This window comes from Oncorhynchus keta, chromosome 1 (assembly GCF_023373465.1).
Source record: "Oncorhynchus keta strain PuntledgeMale-10-30-2019 chromosome 1, Oket_V2, whole genome shotgun sequence".
NCBI classification, from domain to species: domain Eukaryota; kingdom Metazoa; phylum Chordata; class Actinopteri; order Salmoniformes; family Salmonidae; genus Oncorhynchus; species Oncorhynchus keta.
Genome location: NC_068421.1, coordinates 48,192,848 through 48,219,095, shown reverse-complemented (window position 1 = coordinate 48,219,095; position 26,248 = coordinate 48,192,848). Strand labels below are relative to the sequence as shown.

At 40.7% G+C, this 26,248-nt stretch overlaps 1 protein-coding gene across 8 annotated transcripts in view; it reads left to right on the top strand.

Moving 5' to 3' along the window:
* The window catches only part of LOC118380691 (adhesion G-protein coupled receptor D2), a 165,837-nt gene that overhangs the window by 29,643 nt on the left and 109,946 nt on the right, over window positions 1–26,248 (top strand). For all 8 annotated transcript variants that reach the window (XM_052526438.1, XM_052526461.1, XM_052526470.1 and 5 more), the window contains 12 exons: window positions 372–480; window positions 8,893–9,036; window positions 14,126–14,231; window positions 14,577–14,688; window positions 15,506–15,561; window positions 15,720–15,846; window positions 17,841–17,944; window positions 19,080–19,182; window positions 19,374–19,527; window positions 20,475–20,608; window positions 21,122–21,237; window positions 22,627–22,747. In XM_052526438.1, coding sequence (XP_052382398.1) covers window positions 372–480; window positions 8,893–9,036; window positions 14,126–14,231; window positions 14,577–14,688; window positions 15,506–15,561; window positions 15,720–15,846; window positions 17,841–17,944; window positions 19,080–19,182; window positions 19,374–19,527; window positions 20,475–20,608; window positions 21,122–21,237; window positions 22,627–22,747 — 1,386 coding nt within the window. The remainder of the gene's footprint in view (window positions 1–371; window positions 481–8,892; window positions 9,037–14,125; window positions 14,232–14,576; window positions 14,689–15,505; window positions 15,562–15,719; window positions 15,847–17,840; window positions 17,945–19,079; window positions 19,183–19,373; window positions 19,528–20,474; window positions 20,609–21,121; window positions 21,238–22,626; window positions 22,748–26,248) is intronic.

Sequence of the window (26,248 nt, the reverse complement as noted above, 5' to 3'; positions counted from 1 at the left end):
TACGTATTTAATGATTTCATGGTCAGGTTGTAAACTGGTCTTAATATTTTTTTGGTCACACTTTTGTCTTAACTCTACAATGACTGTGAAGTTTGGATTTATTGTGTAATTTTTATATGTTCTATAAGGAACTGGTTCTATAAGGAAGATGTAATCTGACCACAAAACAACAGGAATATTATGTATTTTTCATGACTTCTTGATCTTGTCGTGAAAAAATATATCATTACCTGATTGTAACAGAGACCAGTCGTTGTATTCTGGTTACATGACCAGTTTTCAACCAGAAAATCCCATTTCAGTAATATGTTGTTTTTTTTCCGCACAAATGCAAAAAAATAAAAAATAAAAAAATGTTTTTCCCCATACAGACTGTGGGACCATTCACTGTGGTGGAGAGCATTGATAAACTGACTGGAGCTTTAGCAGATGTGCTATCTGCCGAGTGGAAAAGCTTCACACTCTCCACGGAAAACATAGGTAATGATATTCTTTGCATCTGTTTTTTTTATAGTGTTGCTAAACATCTTTGAAATGATGTCTTATTAAGAATAAAATGAACATAAGAACTGATAAGAACGGATAAGAACTGGAGATAGAACTGGGAACTTCAGATAGACGCGAACCAACTAGAAAATAGAGGTGAAATGACAAAGAAAAGGGAGTTCACTTTACAGTGGTATCTGATGGCTCAGTCTGGGAGTATAGTGTTTGAATCAAATCAAATTATATTCGTCACAGGCCGAGAGAAAGAAAATAGAGAATTATTAGAAAAATTATAACATGTAATAATAAATACCCAATGAGTAATGATAACTTGGCTACGAGGTAATTGAGGTAGATATGCACATATAACTAGGAATGAAGTGAATAAGCAACAGGATAGATAATAAACAGTAGCAGCAGTGTTTGTGAAGAATAAAAAAAAGTTTGTGCAAAAAGGGTCAATACAGATAGTCCCGGGTAGCTATAAGGTTAACTATTTAACTAACTATTTAACAGTCTTATGGCTTCGGTAGAAGCTGTTCATGGTCCTTTTGGTTCCAGACTTGGTGCATCGTTACCACTTGCCGTGCGGTAGCAGAGAGAACAGTCTATGACAGGGGTTCTCAAACTAGGGGTTGCGACCCCAAATAGGGTCTTCTGATATGAAAATGGGGTTGCGGGACAATGTCCAAAATCCTGAGAAAAAAATAATATAGTATCGTCTTTGTCTCTTAAAATCATTGTAATGTGATTAACCTTAAAAATACAAATTATTTAAAACATTCATTCATTCAACCAGAGAGCGCCATTAGATCACGGAAATAGGCTGCACTTGACCATTGCACTTGAATCATTCCCATGGTGAATGGCTAAGCCTGCTACGCTATGAAAATAGACACTATGGCCGAGACTTGGATATTATCGGCCGCAATTGATATGGTGAAAACAATGTGTGGGGAGGCGGAGGCACAGAAACTCGCATCAATACCTTGTCAGAGAAGACTGTTGAATGAATGATTTATTATATTGCTAGCAATCAATTCAAATCAAATCTTATTCAAGAGGAAACTGACTGAACGACTCAAAACTCCCCAGCTTATGCTCTCCAAATGGACGTTAGCTGTGAGGGCCGAGATGCCCATGTATTGTCTTTTGTTTGCTATACATGTATGCTATTCATGAGGACATATTGTTCTGTCTCACGATTCTCGAGCATGGAAGGGATGTTCAGTGTGCTGCGTGCCTATATTGACGAAATACAGATTCCATGGGGTTGAATGGGGGGCTTTTGCACAAATGTGACTCCAACTATAGCGGGATGGCGGGCAGGCCTCTGCACTCAAGTTATGAATGTGTCTCCCTCTGCCATATGGACACATTGTATGATACCGAGAGCAACTGGCAGCAAAAGAGCTGAGCACAGAACTCTGCAGTAGGTAAGCACAGATGTACAGCGGGAAGAGAGAGTATGTGAACCCATTCTAATGACCTGGGTTTCTGCAAAAAAAGAAATGTCTTCTCACTGTCAACTGCGTTTATTTTCAGCAAACTTAACATGTATAAATATTTGTATGAACATAACAAGATTCAACAACTGAGACATAAACTGAACAAGTTCTGCAGACATGTGACAAACAGAAATGGAATAATGTGTCCCTCAACAAAGGGGGGATCAAAATCAAAGTAACTGTCAGTATCTGGTGTGGCCACCAGCTGCATTAAGTACTGCAGTGCATATCCTCCTCATGGACTGCACCAGATTTGCCAGTTCTTGCTGTGAGATGTTACCCAACTCTTCCACCAAGGCACCTGCAAGTTCCCGGACATTTCTGGGGGGAATGGCCCTAGCCCTCACCCTCCGATCCAACAGGTCCCAGACGTTTGTTTAAATGATGTATTCAATATAGACAAGAAAAATACAATAATGTGTGTGTTATTAGTTTAAGCACACTGTGTTTGTTTATTGTTGTGACTTAGATGAAGATCAGTTCAAATTGTATGTACAATTTATGCAGAAATCCAGGAAATTCCAAAGGGTTCACATACTTTTTCTTGCCGCTGTACTGCACCAGGTAACTTTGATTATTAACCTGATCAAACCACGTCCCCTGCGCGCACGCCTGTTAGCTAAACTATGTGGAGATATGGCATCAGAGCATGACAATGTTCTATTGCACACTGAGGCTTGGTGGTTATTGAGGGAGAGTGTTGGAAAGATATTTCGCATTGAGAGAGGAACTGTTGTCATTCAAAATGGATGTAATCCCCCCCCCAAAACAGACTTAGTTGACTTTTTGTGTAATGAAAAACAAATGTGTTTCCTTGACTATGTAACATACATATTTGGAGAACTGAACACGAGCATGCAGAGGAAATACAAAAACATTCTACTGACGAGTGACCGAATCAGTGGACTCAAGAGGGAAGAATTCCTATTGGAGAGAGTATTTCAAAAGCGAACCATGCCCCCTTCCCTAGGCTGTGCATGTTTCTAACGGACAGCATCAGTAAGTGTCCCACACGAGTGATGACTGCTCACTTCCGATGCTTGGAAGAGAACTTTGGGACCTACTTCCCAATCCGTTTAACTGTGATCCTGACTCAGTTGACATGCCGGTAAGTGAAAATGAACAGCTGATCGAGCTGTCATGTGACCGAATGCATTCACTGGTCACTGTGGAGGAGTTTTGGTTCCTGACTCAAAGGGAATACCCTGCCATCTCCCTCTGAGCATTAATGCTGAGTTCAAAACAACTGGGAACTCCGACAGGGATATATATGTTTTAACAGTCATCCAACTCGAATTTCCAACTCGGGAACTTGGACCTCTTTCTAGAGCTCCGACATTCTGACCTAAACATTACTGGCATCATGATTTGACCTCGTATTTTTCATAGCTTTCCCCTAGATGTTGGAACATTGCTGCAGGGACTTGCTTCCATTCAGCCACGAGCATTAGTGAGGTCGAGCACAGATGTTGGGCAATTAGGCCTGGCTCGCAGTCGGCGTTCCAATTCATCCCAAAGGTGTTCGATGGGGTTGAGGTCAGGGCTCTGTGCAGGCCAGTCAAGTTCTTGCACACCGATCTCGACAAACCGTTTCTGTATGGACCTTGCTTTGTGCACCGAATCATTGTCATGCTGAAACAGGAATGGGCCTTCCCCAAACGGTTCCCACAAAGTTGGAAGCACAGACTCTTCTAGAATGTCATTGTATGCTGTCGTGTTAAGATTTCCCTTCACTGGATCTAAGGGGCCTAGCCCGAACCATGAAAAACAGCCCCAGAAATGATTCCTCATCCACCAAACTACCGTTGGCACTATGCATTGAGCAGGTAGCGTTCTCCTGGCATCCACCAAACCCAGATTTGTCCGTTGGACTGCCAGATGGTGATGCGTGATTCATCACTCCAGAGGACACGTTTCCACTGCTCCAGAGTCCAATAGCAGCAAGCTTTACACCACTCCAGCTGACGCTTGACATTGCACATGGTGATCTTAAGCGGCCACGGAAAACCATTTCATGAAGCTCCCGACGAACAGTTATTGTGCTGATGTTGCTTCCAATGGCAGTTTGGAACTCGGTTGTAAGTGTTGCAGCTGAGGACGATTTTTATGCGCTTCAGCATTCGGCGGTCTCGTTCTGTGGGATTGTGTGGCTTACCACTTTTCGGCTGAGCCGTTGTTATGCCTAGACATTTCCACTTCATAATAACAGCACTTACAGTTGACCAGGGTAGCTCAAGCATGGCAGAAATTTGCCAAACTGACTTGTTGCAAAGGTGGGCTCTTCAGTAAGGCCATTGTACTGTCAATGTTTGTCTATGGAGATTGCATGGCTGTGTGCTCGATTTTATACACATGTTAGCAACAGGTGAATTTGAAAGGGTGTCCACATACTTTTGTATGTAAATTGTACATTTTTTCACATGGTTGGGTTTCAGAGAAGTTTTAGATCTCAAAATGGGATTGTGGGCCAAGAATGTTTGGGAACCCCTGGTCTATGAATTGTTCTGGGCCTTCCTCTGGCTCCGCTTGTTATAGAGGTCCAAGATGGCAGGAAGCTTGGCCCCAGTGATTTACTTGGCCGTACTCACTACCCTCTAGTGCCTTGCGGAAGGATGCCAAGTTGTTGTCATACCAACTGGTGATGCAGCCAGTCAAGATGCTCTCAATGGTGCAGCTGTATAACTTTTTGAGGATCTGAGGGCCCATTCCAAATTTTTTCAGACTCCTTAGGGGGAAGAGGTGTTTCGTGCCCTCTTAATGACTGTGTTGGTGTGTGTGGACAGTGATAGATCCTTAGTGACGTAGAAACCAACAATATTGAATCTCTCGACCCGCTCCACTAAATCCCCGTCGATGTGAATGTGGGCATGCTTGTTAATGGTGACTGGTGTGGTAAGTTCCTCAATGCCATCAAATTAATCCCGGAACATATTCCAGTCTGTGCTAGCAAAACAGTCCTGTAGTTTAGCATCCACTTCATCGGACCACTTCCACATTGGGCGCATCATTGGTACATCCTGTTTGATTTTTTGCTTGTAAGCAGGAATCAGGATGATAGTATTATTTGGCAGATTTGCCAAATGGTGGGTGAGGGAGAGCTTTGCATGTGTTTCTGTGTATGGAGTGATGGTGATCTAGAGTTTTTTAAATTCTAGTTGCGCAGGTGACATGCTTAAATAAATGAGGTAAGATGGATATCAGTTTCCCTGCATTTAAATCACCAGCCACTAGGAGCGCCACTTCTGGATGAGCATTTTCCTATTTGCTCTTGGCCCTTTACAGCTCATTTAGTGCGGTCTTAGTGCCAGCGTCAGTTTGTGTTGGTAAATAGACAGCTATGGAAACTCTCTTGACACGTACCAACAAATGGGTGTGATCATTCTATTGTGGTCACTAAGGTTGCAAAGTGTCGGAAACTTTCTGGTAAATTACCGGAATATTTCCATGGGAAGTTAAGCCCTAGAATTTGGGGAATTTTTCTTAAATTGATCAAAAAGTTAGCTTATAACAGTGAACCTTTTTTGTGGGTACACATGAGGCAATTCTAGGTCTTGTGGCATATTTTGGTTAAACTATCTACATGCACAGTGCATTCTTCCGTCACATGTACAGTGCACTCTTCCATCACATGTACAGCTGATTCTCAAGATATTGCACACTAACATGCTGGCCAGACCGGACACGTCGCGTGCGCGAGCGAGCAAAATACATTTAGAAATCCATGTTATTAAATTATTTCACCCACACTGCTCGCGCGCGCCAACGAGCGTCTGTGATGCCAAGGGCTAAAATATAACTCCCTTCTATTTCTGACGCAGATCACGCTGAAAGTCCTGCCTCTCCCATTTCCTCATTAGTTTATAGAAGCAGGTACTCACGTGCCATCTCCTCATTGGTTATACCCACGTGGGTGATTGAAAGACGAACAGTTTTGCCAGTCATCGTGGTAGTATGAAACTATGAAAGTTTAGATGCCAATCACCATATAAGTTCAAAGATGAAAAAGCCTGGAAGGAGGAGAGATGACTAGAAACGATTCGATTGGCCGTTTTATGTGTGGATTAATTGTAGGAGTAGAGGTCCTTGTGCATTTCAGGTAAAATAACAACTCAATGTTTATATCCCGGGACATATTAGCTAGCAACAGCAAGCTAGCTAAATAGGACAAATTAGCTAGCAAGTGCAAGCTAACTAGCTAAATTGCTATACATGTTTAATGCTTTTCGACCTGTCCCCAAATGAATGTCATTGGTTCAGAGTTTGTTTTGATATTTTAACCTGCGTGTCGTGATCGCGTTTGGTGTAGGGGGACAAAATAAATGTATGCACGATAGAGCACGATGGTGCACGCGCGCATCCGGTTTGGGTTCAGTGTAATGAGATGCTATTGAGCCCACAATACTACACTGTCTGAGCCAAGGACTACATGCTTTCTGGTAAGTTTTGATTACAATACTGGGTGGGGTGAATATATTTTATATGACATTTTATATTTTTTTGTTTAAATAATTTCTAAAGTAACAATTTCTGCTAGTTAGTTTTTGTTACCATGTGGGTTTTAGCTTGCTTGAGCCTAACTGAGGAGTGTCTTATTGCTTAACTATTTATTTGTACATGGAATTATATTTGTAAAAAAAAAAAAAATCCAATCTTTACAGGAATGTCACAGGCACTAACTGATGTGTGGAGACATTTCACTGCAGCTAATGTAGAAGGAAAAGCTGTGTACATTTGCATATACTGTGCCAAATCATATGTGAAGAATGCATCAATGATGCAGAATCATCTGGCCAAGTGCATAAAGTTCCCTCAGCACTCACAACAAGCAACCTCTGACAAAAGTCCCTCTACTTCTATTTGAGGTGATAATGCTGAATCAGGCACCTTATTGATAGCAACAGCTCATGGTCCTCCTGGAATCAGAAGTTTTTTTGACTCAATGGAGGAACGTAGTCAGAGAAATGCTGATGAATGTCTTGCTCGAGTTGTGTATGCAACTGGTTCACCTCTGATAAACTACATCATCTCCACCCCTCAACCAGTTGTCTACAAGAGCACAGACACAAGGGACAACAGACACACCGTCCTCTACATTGCAGATAAGCTGAAGGCAGCCATCAATGACCTTGGACCACAGAAGGTATTTGCAGGGGTGACAGACAGTCCTGGAAACATGAAGGCTGTTTGGTCTGAAGTGGAGGAGTCCTTCCCTCACATCACACCCATTGGCTGTGCTGCTTATGCTTTGCATATGCTCCTCAAGGACATCATGGCACTGAAAACAATAGATACACTCTACAAGAAAGCCAAGGAAATGGTTAGGTATGTGAAGGGTCATCAAGTTATAGCAGCAATCTACCTCACCAAGCGAAGTGAGAAGAATAAGAGCACCACATTGAAGCTGCCAAGCAACACTCATTGGGGTGGTGTTGTCATCATGTTTGACAGTCTCCTGGACGGGAAAGAGTCTCTCCAAGAAATGGTCATGTACAGTGGGACAAAAAAGTATTTAGTCATACACCAATTGTGCAAGTTCTCCCACTTAAAAAGATGAGAGGCCTGTAATTTTCATCAAAGGTACACTTCAACTATGACAGACAAAATGAGAAAAAAAATTCCAGAAAATCACATTGTAGAATACATATATTTATTTGCAAATTATGGTTATCACAAAGTTATGTCCTGATTGTAACCAGGTTATTTCTGGATGTAATGTTCAGACATTCACAATCATCCAAACCAGAAAATGTAGGCTACATTAGTCCTAGTGCTAACTTAGGAAAGATTGAAGTAACACAAGCGTTCATATTTAGCTAACTCTCGGCTGACAGAAACCCGAATATGAAATCAGCCAATAGCAATGACTATTTACAATTCATCATATTACGGGTGAGCTCAGAGTACTGAATGAAATAATTGAGTAAAACACTTTATAAAAATCAAAAGTAAAATCCGATGAAGGGTGTAGTGTGTGCGTGCCACCATGTTATTTTTTCTAGGCAAGTCAGTTAAGAGCAAATTCTTATTTACAATGACTGCCTACCCCGGCCAAACCCGGAGGACGCTGTGCCAATTGTGCGCTACCCTATTGGACTCCTAAATCCAGGCCGGATGTGATATAGCCTGGATTCGAACCAGGGACTGCAGTGACGCCTCTTGCACTGAGATGCAGTGCCTTCTGGAGACGAGATGAGTTTGTTCGTTTTTGAAGGGGGCGTGTCGTCTACTTCACCTCATTATATAACATCTCTGGTCTAACAGACGTTTACGTGACACCCAGAATGCATTGTATAATGTCAACACATAGCAGGCAAATAGCTTCTTAGCATTATCTCATCGTAATCAGTACAACCTTCAAAAAAGTATTTTTACACACATCATAGGTGTCCATTAAAATCTATGCAATTATCGGAAAGTATTATTTTTCACCAGTACTGTGAATAAAACTGTTAATACTTTATGCTCCATATATACATACTGTATGCTACAGCAGAAACGTCAAAACGATAGAATACCTCATGAAGCTGGTTGAGAGAATGCCAAAAGTTTGCAAAGCTGTCATGATGGCAAAGGGTGGCTACTTTGAAAAATCTAAAATAGATTTTGAGTCGTTTTAACTGTTTTTTTTGGTTACTGCATGAGTCCATATGTGTTATTTCATAGTTTTCATATTTTCTTCAATGTAGAAAAGTGTACAAATAAAGAAAAACCCTTGAACGAGTAGGTGTGTCCAAACTTTTGACTGGTACTGTATATTTTTGATACCTCAAATAGCTAAATTATCCTTGGTATGATCATCTTAAAACAATTCCATATTTTAGCACGAGTCCAATTTGTCTGTAATGTTCCTGTATTACTTTATAGGAGTCCAATTTCCCTGTATGTTCTTTGTTCCCAGATGTGCACGTGGAGGCACGGAAGCTGTCCCAGATGAGCTGCAGCTGTGTGTTTAAACCGTCAGTGTTTGGCGGTCACAGTAGAGGTAGTGGCCAGGACGAGCTGCTCATCCCCGACACGGAGGTCCAGAGACTACATGACTTGGGTAACACTCATTCATGCGGATGAACACACACACGGACACTCACACTAAGGTTTAACTCTAGAACCACTAGAGAACGTTGCCTATAGCCTATTTTTGTTTCCTTTACAATAAAAACATTACAGTGTAATCTATTTGATCAACTTTATTTGTAGATTCGATTAGTAATAGTTTCTAGTAATTAATAAAGTCCGGGTTACAGCTTCTTTTGATAAAGTAGAGGTTAAAACTAGAATAATAATATAACCAGGCAGGTACATAGGTGAAATTATTTGCCATATTCCTAAACAAAAGCATCAGTGCATGAACAATTGTGATGAATTGCATTAATTTATATTTGTGGAAATACTGTATATTCATGACAAGATATAAAAACACACATTTTTTGATTGTACCAGAACAGAGCCAACAGACGGTGATCCCACCTGCCACGGTGAGACAGGAGTCTGGGAGGGATGACACGGTTTGGGTAGAAAAGAGTGATGAGTTTATGTGACGTGCAGATGTCGCAGTGCATCAGAGATTGTTCTGTTGCTCATGTGCAAAAAATAAGGAAACAGTACGTGGGACATGTCTAATGATGAACTGTAAGCATTTATTGCACGCGGAAAGAGCATGGATGTAGAGGAATTTTGTTCTGATAGTTTTAGGGTGGACTTGTTTTGGGAGAGACCATGCCACACAACCGCTACAGAGAGGTTATGCGACACCTGCAGCAGGGGCACACAAAACAAGGCCCATGAAAACTGTGTGCAGTGTAACCGCGTGCCTTAACGCATGAATCAATCTCGTCTTCTCTTTATGCTTTGTTTCCAAAGTCAGCACACAGCTTCGAGGCTTTGTGTGAGCAAGCCCCACAAACAAATCGGTTACACTGCACACAGTTTTCATGGGCCTTGTTTTGTTGGGATCACCGTCTGTTGGCTCTGTTCTGGTGTTTCTGCGGCGAGACTCAAGATCAGAATCAGATGAAGACTCTTCATCAGCAAGGTTGATTTCAAGCTCAATATCTGATTCTCCATCAGGCTCCAAATCTAAATTCTGCAGTATTTGCAGTGCTGTCAAAACCCACAAGGTGTGCGGTCAAATTATTAACATGAGTGCCAACGCTAATAAATAGGCATAACACAAACTCGTTATTACACTATTGTTGTTCTAAATGAAACCAACCTCTTCACCCTCATCATTCAGTTAGGCCTTATTTAAATCAGATTGTGAAGTAACTTGCACAATGATCGCCCATTCCATCCATTCCATCCATTGTCATTCATTCTATGGGCTGGCATCGTTTGCGTCGCTGGATAGAGTCAATGATATGTTTAGCGTTATTCTAAAGGCCTACTGCAACATGTAACATGTTTTTATTTCCCTTACAATACATTTGATTAGTAATAGAGTTATAGTAAATAAGAGTCCCGTAACAGCTTATTTTTACAAAGTAAAATGTAAAGTTGAAGTCGGAAGTTTACATACACACACAGCCAAATACATTTAAACTCAGTTTTTTCCCTGACATATAATCCTAGTAAAAGTTCCCTGTCTTAGGTCAGTTCCCTGTCTTAGGTCAGTTCCCTGTCTTAGGCCACTTTATTTTATAAATGTGAAATGTCAGAATAATAGTAGAGAGAATGATTTATTTCAGCTTTTATTTCTTTCATCACATTCCCTGTGGGTCATAAGTTTACATACACTCTATTAGTATTTGGTAACATTGCCTTTAAATTGTTTAACTTGGGTCAAACATTTTGGGTAGCCTTCCACAAGCTTCCCACAATAAGTTAGGGGAATTTTGGCCCATTCCTCCTGACAGAGCTGGTGTAACTGAGTGAGGTTTGTAGGCCTCCTTGCTCGCACACACTTTTTCAGTTCTGCCCACAGATTTTCTATAGGATTGAGGTCAGGGCTTTGTAATGGCCACTCCAATACCTTGACTTTGTTGTCCTTAAGCCATTTTGCCACAACTTTGGAAGTATGCTTGGGGTCATTGTCCATTTGGAAGACCCATTTGTGACCAAGCTTTAACTTCCTGACTGATGTCTTGAGATGTTGCTTCAATATATCCACATTATTGTCCTACCTCATGATGCCATCTATTTTGTTTCGTGCACCAGTCCTTCCTACAGCAAAGCACCCCCACAGCTTGATGCTGCCACCCCCGTGCTTCACTGTTGGGATGATGTTCTTCAGCTTGCAAGCCTCCCCTTTTTCCTCCAAACATAACGATAGTCATTATGGCCAAACAGTTTTGTTTCTGTTTCATCAGACCAGAGGACATTTCTCCAAAAAGTACGATCTTTGTCCCCATTTACAATTGCAAACCGTAGTCTGGCTTTTTTATGGAGGTTTTGTAGCAGTAGATTCTTCCTTGCTGAGCGAGCGGCCTTTCAGTTGATGTCGATTTAGGACTTGTGTGACTGTGGATATAGATACCGTTGTACCTGTTTCCTCCAGCATCTTCACAAGGTCCTTTGCTGTTGTTCTGGGATTGATTTGCATTTTTCGCACCGAAGTACGTTCATCTCCAACATCGTTTTAGGACATTTGGAAGTACGTCCAACCGGCCTCACAACCGCAAACCACGTGTAGTATTTCTGTCTGTAATAAATTCTGTCTCCGATGTGGGTGGGCCCGTGCCCTCCTAGGCCCACCCATGGCTGCACTCCTGCCCAGTCATGTGAAGTCTATAAATTAGGGCTTAATTAATTTCAATTAACTGATTTCCTAATATGAACTGTAACTCAGTAAAATCCTTGAGATTGTTGCACGTTGCGTTTATATTTTTGATGAGTGTAAAATGGCTCTAAATACCTTTCTGTTTGTGATTTCAAAATTCTGACAAATGAGCAGTGTAAAATACAAACAGGACAATTCAGGGAAGGAGTAGGACATTTTTTGGATGGCGTTTTTATTTTATTTACAAAATCAAACGTCATTGGCCTATGGCGGTTCTGATGTCAATGGCGAGAACCGGTTTATCAACATTTACTGGGATTTCCCACCCAAACCCACTCCCTTTTTCTGGGGTAAATAATTGTGAGAAACCAGTTAACTAAAATACATTATTTCTATGAACAGCATGACCTGAAATGGAACTATGTAATATCTAAATCTGTCTTCATACAGCCTTCCCTGCTCTGCTATCTGCATGATTCATAATTAACGCTCAGGGTAGGGGTGTGTGTGTTATAGTAGCCTACCGTATATACTTACACAAAGTCACCATGAATTCAAAGCTCACGCATTGTTTATGCTGAAACTGCACAGACGGCCTTGAAATGCAGTTAATACGGTAACAAAATTGGCTCCAACTTTTGAGCTATCGGTAAGCCTCAAATAGTGTGCTATTGCAGCCTGAGCATCTGAGCATGGTTCATGCTTGTGTGACACTTGATTTTGGGGATTTTCCCTGATTGTCTATACGATTTAAAATGTGGGTCCAAAGGGAAATAAAAGTATTATCTGAGTTTTCTGGGGGCGAAGGACACTGTCTACCTGTGTCCTAGCTAGCTAGCTACTGTTGTCACCCCCGACTCATCTTCTAAGGGGTCTATCAACGGTTGGCATCCAACGTTACGGTGCATTACCGCCACCTACTGTACTGGAGCGCCCCCGCTTCCCTCTGTGTACTTAAAAATGAACCAATAGAAGTATAAAGAGAGGTTCCTGCAGATGTAGGAATGACCACATGCAGTAACACTCCGAATTGTGAGACGCAATTACACCCGTCTCATAGGTCTACCTTCTTTTATTAATTCAAAAAATGCCGTCTGTGTGGCAAAGCTTTACAGAAATGAATGCCAACGAGGCCACATGCAAAACCCAGCCCCTGAAAATCTAGTCAAGAAATTTTGCCTGTTTGAACCAACAATCAACCGGTCACGATCGCTAACATCTAGGCCTCCTCTGTGGATGCCGAGAGGGCTTTCTCAGTCTGTGCTTTTTGAGAGCCCACTTCAGCAGAACACTTTTTAGTTGAACAGGTGCGGCCTATATCCTATGCAAATTGTTTTGTTTGTTTGTTTGCTACAGGGTAGGGCTACCAGGTTATTTTACGTAGCCTATAGCCCACGTTTTTGTGTAGAATGTTATTCTGCGTTTGTTTGGCTGGTCTTGAGAATCAGTCAGCTACAATTACAGTTGGACCTACTTACACATAGTTAGGCTTACTCTGTTTCTGACCAAGTCTGTTTTTCATGTTGAAAAATAACGCAAAAACCTCAAATTGAAGAAGCAGGTTTTATGAAAATGTTAGTTTTTCTGTCCTGAATAAAAGTACGAATGGAAAAGAATAATGGCTGGGTCTTCACTTGTTTATTGAATTGTATTATATAGTCATTGTTTGTGGAGCCATGAGCTCACATTTAATTTATTTTATGCTGTGACTAAATATTTTTTTTTTTAAACAAAACCTTCAGAGATGATCATATACTGTACTTTATTGCTAGAAAAGGCCTACCATAGAATTTTATTCTAACGAATGATAATGAATGAATAATAAGTCAATTGTTAGCTTTTATGTCAAATATAGCCTACCTTAGAATGGCACATGATTCGCGGCGGGTTTAGATTTGCGGGCAATTGATCAACCGTAGTGCTATCCTCTACAGCAAATCTCTTTGATTAGCGGAAAATCAAATGTTCCCTTTGATAAAATCAACATAGTAAGCAAAGTAAAAACAGCCACAACCTTCCCAAATTCTCCCAATAACAATGAACAAGGAGAGAGAAAAGAACCATGGTGCATCGTTCAGTCAAAGCTAGGCTACAGCGAATGTAATTTTCACTAGACCGTATTAACCCCATAATATTTTACTAGTCGGCCAACAATGCTTCATAGGTCTGTTAAAACTAGGCTACATCAACGAAATAGTGTGGTGACTTCAAGAGCACTTTGAGTTGGTTAAATTGCGACAAATACAACAAGATATCGTTAGATTAATGTGTATATTTCTCCATTTATAGTGGTATGTCAGATTTTTTTTCACTGGTCTTCCGGTTTGAACAAGAATAGCAGGAGACCCATTTAACTAACCCTTGCATCAGTGTTGTATTTTATGATGACGTTTATTTTATCACCCATTTTGTTTGGCAGGTCACAAGGAAGTGATGTTCATCCATACGTACTACAGTCATCTCATGGAGATCCAGTCTAGGATGGAGCAGGATACTTCTCCAGAAGACCAGAGTGAAAACACAGGGTCTGGTTTCCTTACACCTCCAATTTGACCTAGTAGAGAATGTCATCCAATACAATGAATGACCATATGAACTTTGACATAATTATGGTAAACGTTTCAGAACCTCCAGATCTTTTGGGGAATTAAAATGCTACGCCAACATACAGCATGGAGAATTCAAAGGGAATACATTATTGGATTATATCTGAATACAATCTTTATCTACTAGAAAAATTTAAAAAGAAATGACACTTTATACTTCAAGTAGTCTGATCTTAATCGGATAAGATCTGTTTTGGTTGCCAACAAGCTCACATGAAAGGAAAGGCCTAAAGGTTACATCTACTCTATTATTGCTCTCCGCAGTGTCCTCCCTGGTCGCCTGGCCACTGCAGTCATCTCAGCCACGGTTCGAGACCCCTCCAAGGCCCAGAACATCCCAGTGGCCATCCACTATACTTTGTCCTCCTCGCACGTGGTAAGATCAATGGCTGCATTCCAAATGGCACTCTATTTATTTTATAGTGCACCCTATTACCTTTAGAGTCCTATGTTCCCATGTCAAAATGACTGCTCTATAGGGAATAGGGTGCCATTTGGGACATACACATTACTATATATGAAGGGGATAAAGCCCACTGCTACACACTAGATTACCGCCTGCATCCTGATTCACACTATAGTGCCAACCTGAATCATAGAGTACTTACTGGCTTGGATATTTTCATTTCACATTGTCCTTTCCAGCTCTGCTCCAGCAACTACGGTGATGAGTAATCAGGCCAGCCAGTGCGGCTTGGCTTGGTTCGCATCAGTAGTGTGAAATGTTATGTCCTCCCAACAAAAACAAAACTATTTCCTGCAATTCTTATGATGAAACGAATTCCAATCCATACAATATGTTACGAAGTATGGGTGTGTGGTGTAACGTTGATGTGTATATATTGTATCTAGTGGGTGGTTCTCCTCCTACAATTTTTCTTAGGCGAGGTTGCCAGATTCTCAAGAACCCCAGAATCTTTGGGTTTCACGAACAAACCAATCTTGGTAATTTTTACAGTGGTTGGGAACGGGGTGAAGTAATGGTTGAGGGAAACATAACGTTGTTATAGAAACTCTACAATACAGTACATGTCATTGATTTGACATCTATTCACAAAGTAAAGAGTTGGCCCAGGTCTTTCTAGTAAGTTCCCTGGCCCGATTCCGTGTTGCTTTTGGCGTGTCCTGTCAAAGGGTGCGAGGAGAGAGACTGAGAAAGAAAGAGGGTGAGAAACATCTGTTTCTTGTTCTAGGTGGAGTATTCGCAGCGAGTCACGCCTGTTTGCGTGTTTTGGAATTTCACCCTAATGTAAGTATGACCACACAGTGCAGCTAAGTCAGACGTCCCTAGAGTACATGTCAGTAGCAATAAGTCATAACATAACGTTGCGTAGAGTGTGTGTGTGTTTGTGTGTGTGTGTGCGTGCGTGTTTGTGTCATATTCATTTCTGGGTTTTTGTGCCACAGGACTGGAAATTCTAACGGCTGGTCCAGCGAAGGTTGCAGGGTGACTCACACGAGCTCTGATGTCACTTCCTGCTATTGTAACCACACCACCAACTTCGCCGTCCTAATGAATTACATGGAGTCCAAGGTAATGAATAGCATGGTCGTTCCACCAATTACGTGCCATTTAAGTAGTGTAACTTGGTGAGGGGAAAAAAATATTTTAACATTCTGTCATAAAGAGTACATTCAACTTTATAAAAAAACATGTTTTACCATCTCAACAGGTTAATTTAAAATTTAAAATAGTGCGTAACTGCCAAATAAAGTAACAGGGTTGACCGTAACAATATTGACCATAACAGTGTTGAAGATGTCATCTTAAATCAGCCATAAATCACCTTTTGAAAGGCAGAATGGAAGCTTGTTGTGTGAATCAGGGAAGGGCAATTGAATGCAAGCTTCACAGTATTTGTGTTATTGTTAAAACATTTCTAGCCTGTCGATCTATGGGTAATAGGGTTGATGTGTTACGCTCAACCCACTCAGTTTTCCACCACAAAACACCAGAAAATTGTCAAAAAGAGTAGAACCAGCTCACCTGCTTTTACACTGTGATTTGACTACTAGATGTTCAATGTTTCTTAAGAAAAAATACATTTTTAAAATGAACAGTTTCAGTTACATTTATGTCATGAGCTGAAATAAAAAAATCCCAGAAAAGTTTCATACGTACAAGAAAGCTTATTTCTTTCAAATATTTCTCTAAAATGTTGTTTATATCCTTGTTAGTGAGCATTTCTCCTTTGCCAAAATAATCCATCTACCTGACAGGTGTGGTATATCAAGAAGCTGGTTAAACAGCATGATCATTACACAGTTGCACCTTGTGCTGGGTACAATAAAAGGCCACTTTAAAATGTGCTGTTTTGTCGAACAACACAATGCCATAGATGTTAGACGTTTTGAGAGAGCGTGCCGTTGGCATGCTGACTGCAGGAATGTCCACCAGCGCTGTTGCCAGATAATTGAATGTTCATTTTAATATCATAAACTGCCTGCAACGTAGTATTAGGGAATTTGGCTGTACGTCCAAGCGGCCTCAAAACCACAAAACACGTGTAGCCACGCCAGCCCAGGACCTCCATATCCGGCTTCTTCACTTGTGGAATCGTCTGAGGGTGGGTGGAGAGGGGGTGTTGAGGAGTATTTCTCTCTGTAATAAAGCCCTTTTGTGGGGAAAAACTTGATCTGATTGGCTGGGCCTGGCTCCCCAGTGGGTGGGCCTGGCTGCCAAGTGGGTGGACCTATGCCCTCCCAGGCCCACCCATGGCTGCACCCCTGCCCAGTCATGTGAAATCCATAGATTAGGGACTAATGAATTTATTTAAACTCATTTCAATATATGAACTGTAACTCTGGAAAATCTTTGAAATTGTTGCGTGGTGCATTTATATTTTTGTTCAGTATAAATAATACATCTTCAGAAATGACTTTGTCAAAGCAACAACATACACTACAGTACCAGTCAAAAGTTTGGACACACCTACTGATTCAAGGGTTATTCTTTTATTTTTTACTATTTTCTACATTGTAGAATAATAGTGAATACGTAAAAACTATGAAATAACACATATGGAATTATATAGTAAAGAAAAAACTGTTAAACAAATGAAAAAATATTTTATATTTGAAATTCTTCAAAAAAGCCACCCTTTTCCTTGATGAGAGCTTTGCACACTTTGTGGTAGTGGTATGTTTCAGTTCTGATATCGCATCAAATCATTTTGTACACACGCACGCACAACTCCAGCAACTGGTGGATTTGTAGCCAGGCCAGTGTAGTTCAGCTCTGCTCTGCTTAGTAGGGTTATTTGTTGTGCCAAGTATTCCTCAAATCAAGCTCATCTAACGTCACTTATTGCAAACTTGTATTGTGCCACATTGCCCAGTAGATGTCACTGTTAGTATGGAGAACCATAGGCCTCAGGCCATGTAGGAGTTAATCAGCTATAATATAGACTCGTTCCTAGTGATCAGTACTCAGTGGATGATAACGAGACTTATGTGTTGACTGTGTTTTGACTGGCTTGTCCTACTGTGTGTATGCGTGTGTGTGCTTTTCTCCCTTGCCCCCCCCAGTGGACTCAGGAGGAGGAGGATATTTTGACGAAGCTGACGTTTATCGGCTCTGGGGCCTCTCTGTGCGCGCTGGTGTTGACCTTGATGCTGTTCACCGTGCTGGAGTGAGTGTTTTATTAGCCAGTCGCCAAGCTGCTACTTTTGAAAAAACTCCACCACTGTGAAACTGGGAAGAATTTGAGCCAACATGGCCTCATTGGAGACATTTGGTCTCTCTAACTTCACCCTCCAAAGCCAGCATGGCCCATTTCTTAGTCAGCACTCACTGGAATATGGTGTTTTAGCCATGCAAAATCAAACAACAGCATTTACTTAAAGACAGTAAGAGAAAACAACAAACATTGTAAGCAAGCCCCTTTAAAAGCAATCCATCAGTAGCTACATTCACAATTAAACCTGATTTAACAGCATAACTTCTCAACAGTAAGTTGCCACATCTAGAGTTCGGGTTTCTAACTCCATTTGAATTGATTAAATTCAGGAGATTCATTGAAGACATTTCTCATTATTTCCAATGAAGAGTTGTCTGAGTTTAAATGGAATCGACCCCAACCCTGGTCAAACCAGCCAACAACATACCATTGGAATCATAGAGATACAATTACTAGAATTCAAGTCAATGTCATTTGTTTTAAGTAAAATTGTCATGATCTCAAGGACTTTGTCCCTTCTAGTAATTATATTTCTATGGTCGGAATCCTGCCTAGTCATCACTGATGCTCTGTTTTAGAAGTTTTTAACAGTGCTAATGTAGTAATTAGTAGTGTCTGTGTGTGAGCACACTGAAGGTTTATGGTGGCATTAAATGGCAGCAAATGAACTCATCCATGGAGATCAAAATCAGCATGGGAATTGGAATAGCCTATTGGTCAATCGGCTGGTGTTGGAAATAGCGGGAATAGGCGACTTGACAAGGAGATTTATGAGCCAGTCACACATAAATCATCCCAGACACACCCGATGGCATACAGATGAAAACAAGAGATGGCTGGTTATTCGCCAATACTTCATTTGAATAACAACAAAATGACAGACCCACACTTGGCTTGCTATAAAGCTGCGGATGGGGTTGGATAAATCACAGAGTGAGCCTTTAAAGCCATTATATTCGCTGCTATTACTTTCTTGTGAAAGTGTAATTGTGTAATTATTGCAAAGATACTTGATTGGGGTTTTATTGTTATGCCGTCCTGTTAAAATATAAATGTTTTCGACACTAAATCTTTTGATTCTGTCCAGCATTCCCAAATCGGACAGGACGTCTATCCACAAGAACCTGTTCATTGCGCTAACCTGTGCCCAGATTGTCCTTCTCTGCAGTGGCTCAGCTGTCAACAACAAGGTAGGCTAACAAATCTTGGCTAACTGTGGTGTCAAAAATAATTAACTTTACAGTTAGTTAGCTACGGCACCTCTCTTTGCTAGGAAACCGCTACTTCTGAAACGAATAGGGTGGCTCCACATTTTGTGACGTATCCTCTTACAAAGCGTATTGGTCTGCCGTGTTGTTTATCTGATTCTTGACCCTGTCAGGTGGCCTGCACCCTGGTGGCGGCCCTGCTGCACCTTTTCTTCATGGCTGCCTTCAGCTGGATGCTGGTGGAAGGACTGCTGCTCTGGAGCAAAGTGGTTGCGGTCAACCTGAGCGAGGACCAACACATGAAGTACTACTACCTCATTGGCTGGGGTATGACACAGAAGAACAAGATAGAAGAAGATTTTTCTTATTAGTCCATTGAGCAACAATGTCTTTTCCATATCCCATTCTCCCCAGTAGACATACTGTACACATACACTACATATACTACATATATGTAAATATACTGTACAGTCAGGTCCATAATTATTGGTACCCTTGATAAATATGAGCAAAAAAAGACTGTATAAAATACATTTTACAAATACTGAGCTATATTGTATGGGGAAATTGTATTATTTTATACTAATACAATTTCTCTGAGAAATATATATTTATTTTCAGATCCTTCCTATCCTTCATCTGCTGTTATGGACTGCCCTCTTCAGTTCAAACCACAGGTTTTCAGTGGGGTTCAAGTTCGGAGACTTAATGTTGATTTTGTGGTAAATTAACCATTTCCTTGTGGATTTTGATTAATACTTGGGGTTATTGTCTTGCTGGAAAATCCACTTGTGGCCATGTGTCAGCCTCCTGGCAGAGGCAACTAGGTGTTTGGCTAAAATGTCCTTGAATTGAAGAGGGCAGCCCATAAGAGCAGACAAAAGATATCAAGGATCTGGAAAGATTCTGTATGGAGGAATAGTCTAAGATCCCTCCCAACGTGTTCTCCAATCTCATGAAAACATCGGTGTCATTATCCTCGCAAGGGGAGGGTGCTGGAGTATTAAAAACGGGTGCAAATAATTTTGTCCCCCATCGTTTGAGAGTTTACTTGTTAAACAAAATATCTTTCTCTGAGCAATTGTAATAGTTTAAAATAATATAATTTCCCATTTGTTTTAGCATACAATATAGCTCAGTATTTGTATTATTTATTTTATAGAGAAAATAATTATGTACCTGACTGTACATACACGCACATACAGTGCATATACACACACACACTCAGGAAGAACTGATCTCTCTTGCTCTAGCTCTCATTCCCTCCCTACCAGGTCTGCCAGTGCTGATAGTCACCATCACCCTGGCCTCTGCCTCGGGGAAGTACTCTGCTGATGGCCACTGTTGGCTCAGTGTGCAGAACGGGGTCATCTGGGGCTTCGCAGGCCCTGTCATTTTCATAATTATGGTGAGAACACATGAACACACGCACATTTTTTTGCTCGCATTGCATTGTCTGAAAGCATTGAAAATACACTGAAAACATCCCAAATACATAATCTATACAGCTAAAATCAATGCCATGTAAAAACAAGTTGACATTAAGGTTAAATAAATTGTTCTTTCTCAATTTACCAAATTTTGCTAACCGTTACGTTAGACAAAATCAAGAAGTCGTCATGAAAAATCTTGAGTTACAGCTCACTTTGAGAAAATCCTGCGAGTTAACGCGATGTTTAAAGTTGAATGTTTTTATCGTTTGCCAGCCCTAATTATTACCCCCCAAAATTCTACTAATTTAACTCTAACAGATGACTAAACAATGTCTTAGATACAGTAGGCCTTCTGAATACAAACAGTACCTCTCACATGACTTGCATGTTTTAACCAAATATGTACTGCCTTTACACTGTTGAAATGTATGTGAATATATTGTATGTCTCTGTCTAACCGACAGTGTGTGTGTGTGTCCTCTCATCAGGTGAACATCATGGTTCTGATGCGGGTGGTGGTCATCACCATCTCCACAGCCAAGAGGAGGTCCATCATGCTGGCAATGGATAGCAGTCCTGTGGAGCAGGCCTACGAGCAGATCAGGTATGCACCACACAGGGGCGTAATTTCATTACAGTTACTGCCACTGAAATGGACTACTACTAGGTGGTAGACAATACTAATGTAGTTGTTCTATGTCTTTGCAGAAGGTCCATGGTTTGAGGTTGGTTTTATAATCTGGTTAGAATTTGTTTTTAACATTGTGCATAAAGCCGGCAGGTATAATACTTTTATTACTTGTTATAAGCATGTATGAGGCATTATAATCTCTTATACAAATAACTCCATGTATATAATGACTTTTTTGGTCTTACAAAACATTTTGGACATCCGCTCTTTCCATGTCATGGACTGACCTGGTGAATCCAGGTGAAAGCTATAATCCCTTATTGATGTCACTTCAATCAGTGTAGATAAAGGGGAGTAGACAATTGAAACATGGATTGTGTATGTGTGCCATTCAGAAGGTGAATGGGCAAGACAAAAGATTTAAGTGCCTTTGAACGGGGGATGGTAGTAGGTTCAAGGCGCTCAACAGTTTCCCGTGTGTATCAAGAACAAGGACATCCAGCCAACTTGACACAATAGTGGAAAGCATTGGAGTCCAAATGGACCAGCATCCCTGTGAAACGCTTTCGACACCTTGTAGAGTCCAATTTCTTGACGAATTGAGGCTGTTCTGAGGGAAAAAGTGGGGCGGTGCAACTCAAAATTAGCAAGGTGTTCCTAATGTTTGATATACCCAGTGTACATATTAACTGAATTGCAAGATATTAACTACACTGCAAGAGGTGAGGTAAAGTGTGTTGGTATTTTTCCCTTTGTTGTTTCCTTTACCCTTTGTATTGGATACAGTGTGTGAAATTTGAGTGTAATTATTCATTCACTGAAGTGCTGTTTACAATCTATCAGTGGAAATCATTTCAACGTGTAAATGTTTTTCCTGCAACTCAGCTGCGCTGGTCACAATAACAACTCTGTGGAGGAGGAATATCAATGTTAGTGTTGAGCGTCAGCCGGCCAGCCCGATGGCAGCCAGAGTGGAAACTTAAACACATTCCTCCGCTGAATAAACTAGAGCCCTCTCCAGCCCCACAGCTGGTGCGGTTTAGCGGTCACCTGAACTGGAAGGTAATTTCATCCTAAACAGAATTAGGGAGCGATTTAGTGTGGAAATTGTCACAATATGAGACTAACCAGCCGCCCCTGTTGTGCTTGGGTCGACCTTCCTGCCAACCTGCCCTATTTGGCCCAGTAGGGAGCCAACCACGTCCAACCAAGCCCATAGCGTTGCGCACTGATCCGATCCAGAATGGACGGGGAGTTTCAGTGTGAGGTGCCTGGATTGGGTGGGTAATGGGGAAACTGTCTACTAGCATGGTGCCCAGTCCTTCAATTTGTGTCGATTGGCTTGTGGTTGCTCTCTCTCAGGGCTGCAGTGAAAGCGGTGCTGGTGCTACTGCCAATCCTGGGCCTGACCTGGCTCTGTGGCGTCCTGGTGCCCTTCTCCATAGTCATGGCCTACATCTTCATCTTTCTCAACTCACTGCAGGTACTGGCCACATACTTTCACTTATCTAAAAAAACATATCACTCTTTCTGTTGTTCAATTTTTTCTTCACCCATTCTGTCTCTGTGTGTTCTCTCTCTTCCTCTCACTCTTTCATTCATTATTTGTCTCTCTGTTGTCCTCTTTCTCTCTCTTCCTCTCCCTCAATTCGGTGTTATACACGTATGATCATATGTGTAGATTATTTGCTATAGGCCTATTTCATTGGAGGCCTACCCAGTAGAGGGACATACTGATTTGTAGATGTTGATTGGAGAATTAACAAGGATTGCAAGACCACTAACCACCAATAGAGATGGAAGTGGCTCAAGTTTCAGTTGAGACCGTTGTTCTTTGAAAGGCCTTTAGGTTTTGCTGAGTGAATGGGATGCTGTATTAGAACCAAGCTCGGAGATTAAAAAAGGTACACAATCAGTATTTGTGTCTAATAGGGACTCTCATTTTGCCATAAAAAACATCCCCATCGTTTTTTAAATGTTTTTTTTTTAATCAGAAAGCATTTTACTATTATGCATTCTCGTGATTCTCTTATTCTGACTCTGAAAGAGAGCAACAAACTCTCAAGGTTTTCAGTTTGTGTTTGTTGGAGACAAGGTTGACAGGAAATTAGTAGCATTCTGCTTGTGTTAAACAGGTGCTTCTGTTTTTCAGTGAAAGTTACAAAATGGTTTCATGAGCTACTACAGAATTTACAGGCTGGCATCTTGATTGTCAATTGTGTTCATGTTTAAAAAAAAAAAATGTTTCAGCTATAAAAAAAAAACATGTTTTTGTTATTTTATTTAAGTCTTTTATTTACAGTGAACAATGTACATCATTTCAGTCAAATTCAAATTGGATTCAGTAGTCATGTAAATAAAATATTTTTTTTATTCAGTGAGATAAGGTATTTTTATAATTACATTTCATAAATATGACACATACAACATTCTGAAGACATGAATACATATTTTCTTGTGTTTTATCTCAGCAGTGTACCCAGGAGTTAGCTTTAATTTTTACTTCCGACCCATTAATTAACATCAACTTGAGAAATATCGGTTTTCACATGAAAACATTAATTCCAGTGTAACTTAATTATCTTGCTTGCCTGTGAAAATAGGACAGAGAGAGGGAGAATAATGTAACGCTCAGAATGTGGTCTACCCTGGTGTGCAGTACTCGCACTACTCACATCCTGCTTGGCAATTTGTAGTCATCTTTAATCAGTTGTATCTGTAATTGAGCCGTATATTTAACAAGAAATCAATAGAGATTTAGCCCGAGTCAGATCATTAAAAAACTCTCTCTCTTTCGAACTATAAATAGTTATGTTTCTCCCACATCTAATTACATTTTTTATCATAACAATAATTAATGCAGGCTATCTTAGTAGTCGGGGTGGAGTAACATAGCTTTGATGGACGGCTTCCACTTTAACAGTAAAGTAGAAACATAGAAACAACTTTTCCTCATAGTTTTTCCTCAGCCCTGCTATAAGCAATAGAGCAAACTGAATGAAGAAATGATTTCGGGTCCTTCAAGCTTCCGTTACCTCACTAACATGCAACATGACTCCTTTAACATCATATTATCCACGTGATCGCATAGCAGACTAGTTACAATATTTTTACGTCTATATTCGTGACGTAATTGGAGCATTACCAAGAAAACATATACAGTTGAATTGCTCAGATACAGGTCACAAATGTACAACGTTCTGGTCAGGACAGTGTTTATAACTGCCTGTGTAATGTTAAAATAGGCATGTTTGCGGTTTAGATTCAATGTTAGCGGTCATCATGCCTTGAGGAAATCATCCTACACATAATCACCGTCTGCATTTATCGCACCAAAAGTCCCAGCCCAATGTTTATCGTGTCAATCTTAAATAAGGCAACAAATAGCACTAACCTGCACCTTTTTGTAATTCACCAGTCAAGTACAGTTTTTTTTTTATGTGACCGTGTGAGTGAGTACCTTTTACTTCTATCAATGCTAAATAATGAAATGAAACTGAATAAATGAAATGGCCATCCAAATGGGACTATATACATTTTTCAAATGACTGCTTGTTGTGTGGGGTCAGACTGGTCAACAAACCTCGCCTGAGGAGGAATTAATGAAGTGACGGGGCACTCCGTGTCAGTTGGTGTGGCGATTGGGACCCTATAATAGCCAGCTGCTCCTGAATTCTGTAATCGTCCCTGCTTTAAAGGCTTTGACTGTAGAGAATAGGGCCATACCACCCCTGCTATGCAGAAAACTAGTCCCCCGTTGCTAACCGTGACCTGGCATTCAGCATATTGTCCCTTATTATATATACCTTGTTATCACTTATTAGATTATTGCTCTTCAGCTAGAGTGTCACTCATGTATTGCATAATTTCTCAACTATGTCTTTCAAGTGTATTATTCAGTATTTTGGGACTGTTAAAGCTGAAAATGTCAGATCACTATATACTAGATATTTGCTCCGCATGCTTTGAATTCTTATCAAAGAATTACGGCTTCAGAGGGTGGACATCCGGTGAAACAAGAAGTATCATGCATATAAAAAGCATTTTTGAAAGTATTAATTGCTTTGTTGGGAATTTGCGCATCCAGCTGGAAGGCCAGCTATTGATGTAAGCTTTTTGGAATCCGAGGCTAGAGTTGAGTCTTTGATTCGATTGTCGCCATCGCTCTGTTTTTAGTCTTTTAGGAAGTATCGCATTTGTTTGATGGCGAGGGGACGGAAGTCAACACAATTTCGGTGAGTCACAGAGACGGTTCTCAGCACTAGGCCCAGCGCAGAGGAAACATCCTGAGTGCTTTCTGTGATCTTCTAATTGTACTGAGAGTCTTTTCGGCCCGGTCTTTTCCACTGGAACATGAAGAAAATAGACGTCCCCTGTGTACAATTTAAAATGGATTCATCTGTTTTCCTGATGATTTCCAGGCCCATGTGGTGCCCCCTTTCCTCTCTTCTCTCTCTTGCATAGCTCTCTCTCTCTCTCTCTCGTAATGCAAGCAAGGCTCATGTTTTGGAGCAAAATCTTGGGAGCCAAAACATTTATCTTGTTTTTGCAAGTTTCTCAATGTATCTTCCACGTTTTTTTCACCCACTTTTTGTGATACATTTTAATTTGGTGTCATCGGTGACTTCTTGATGCATCACGTAGGCCTATACTGATCTCCAGTTCTGCTGGAGATGTATCTAACTACAGTATATCCTCGTTCAAATGACATTGATTTCTTGGCGAGGAAAAACCTACTTGAACATTCTGAAATTCTAATGGCCGCCCATAAAGATGATGAAATGCAGGAAATACATAATAATGCACGCAAAACCTCAAGTGATTCCGGCATGTGATAAAAAGAGGACGTTTTAAGGACGTTTTTTTATTTTATTTGTGGCTATTGTATTTTCAGTGGGGTGGCCAAAGCAACGTAACGCTTAAGCTGCTTGCCTTTACTGTTAAATCAATAAAACAGATAATGTTGACAAGCCTTTTTCATCGC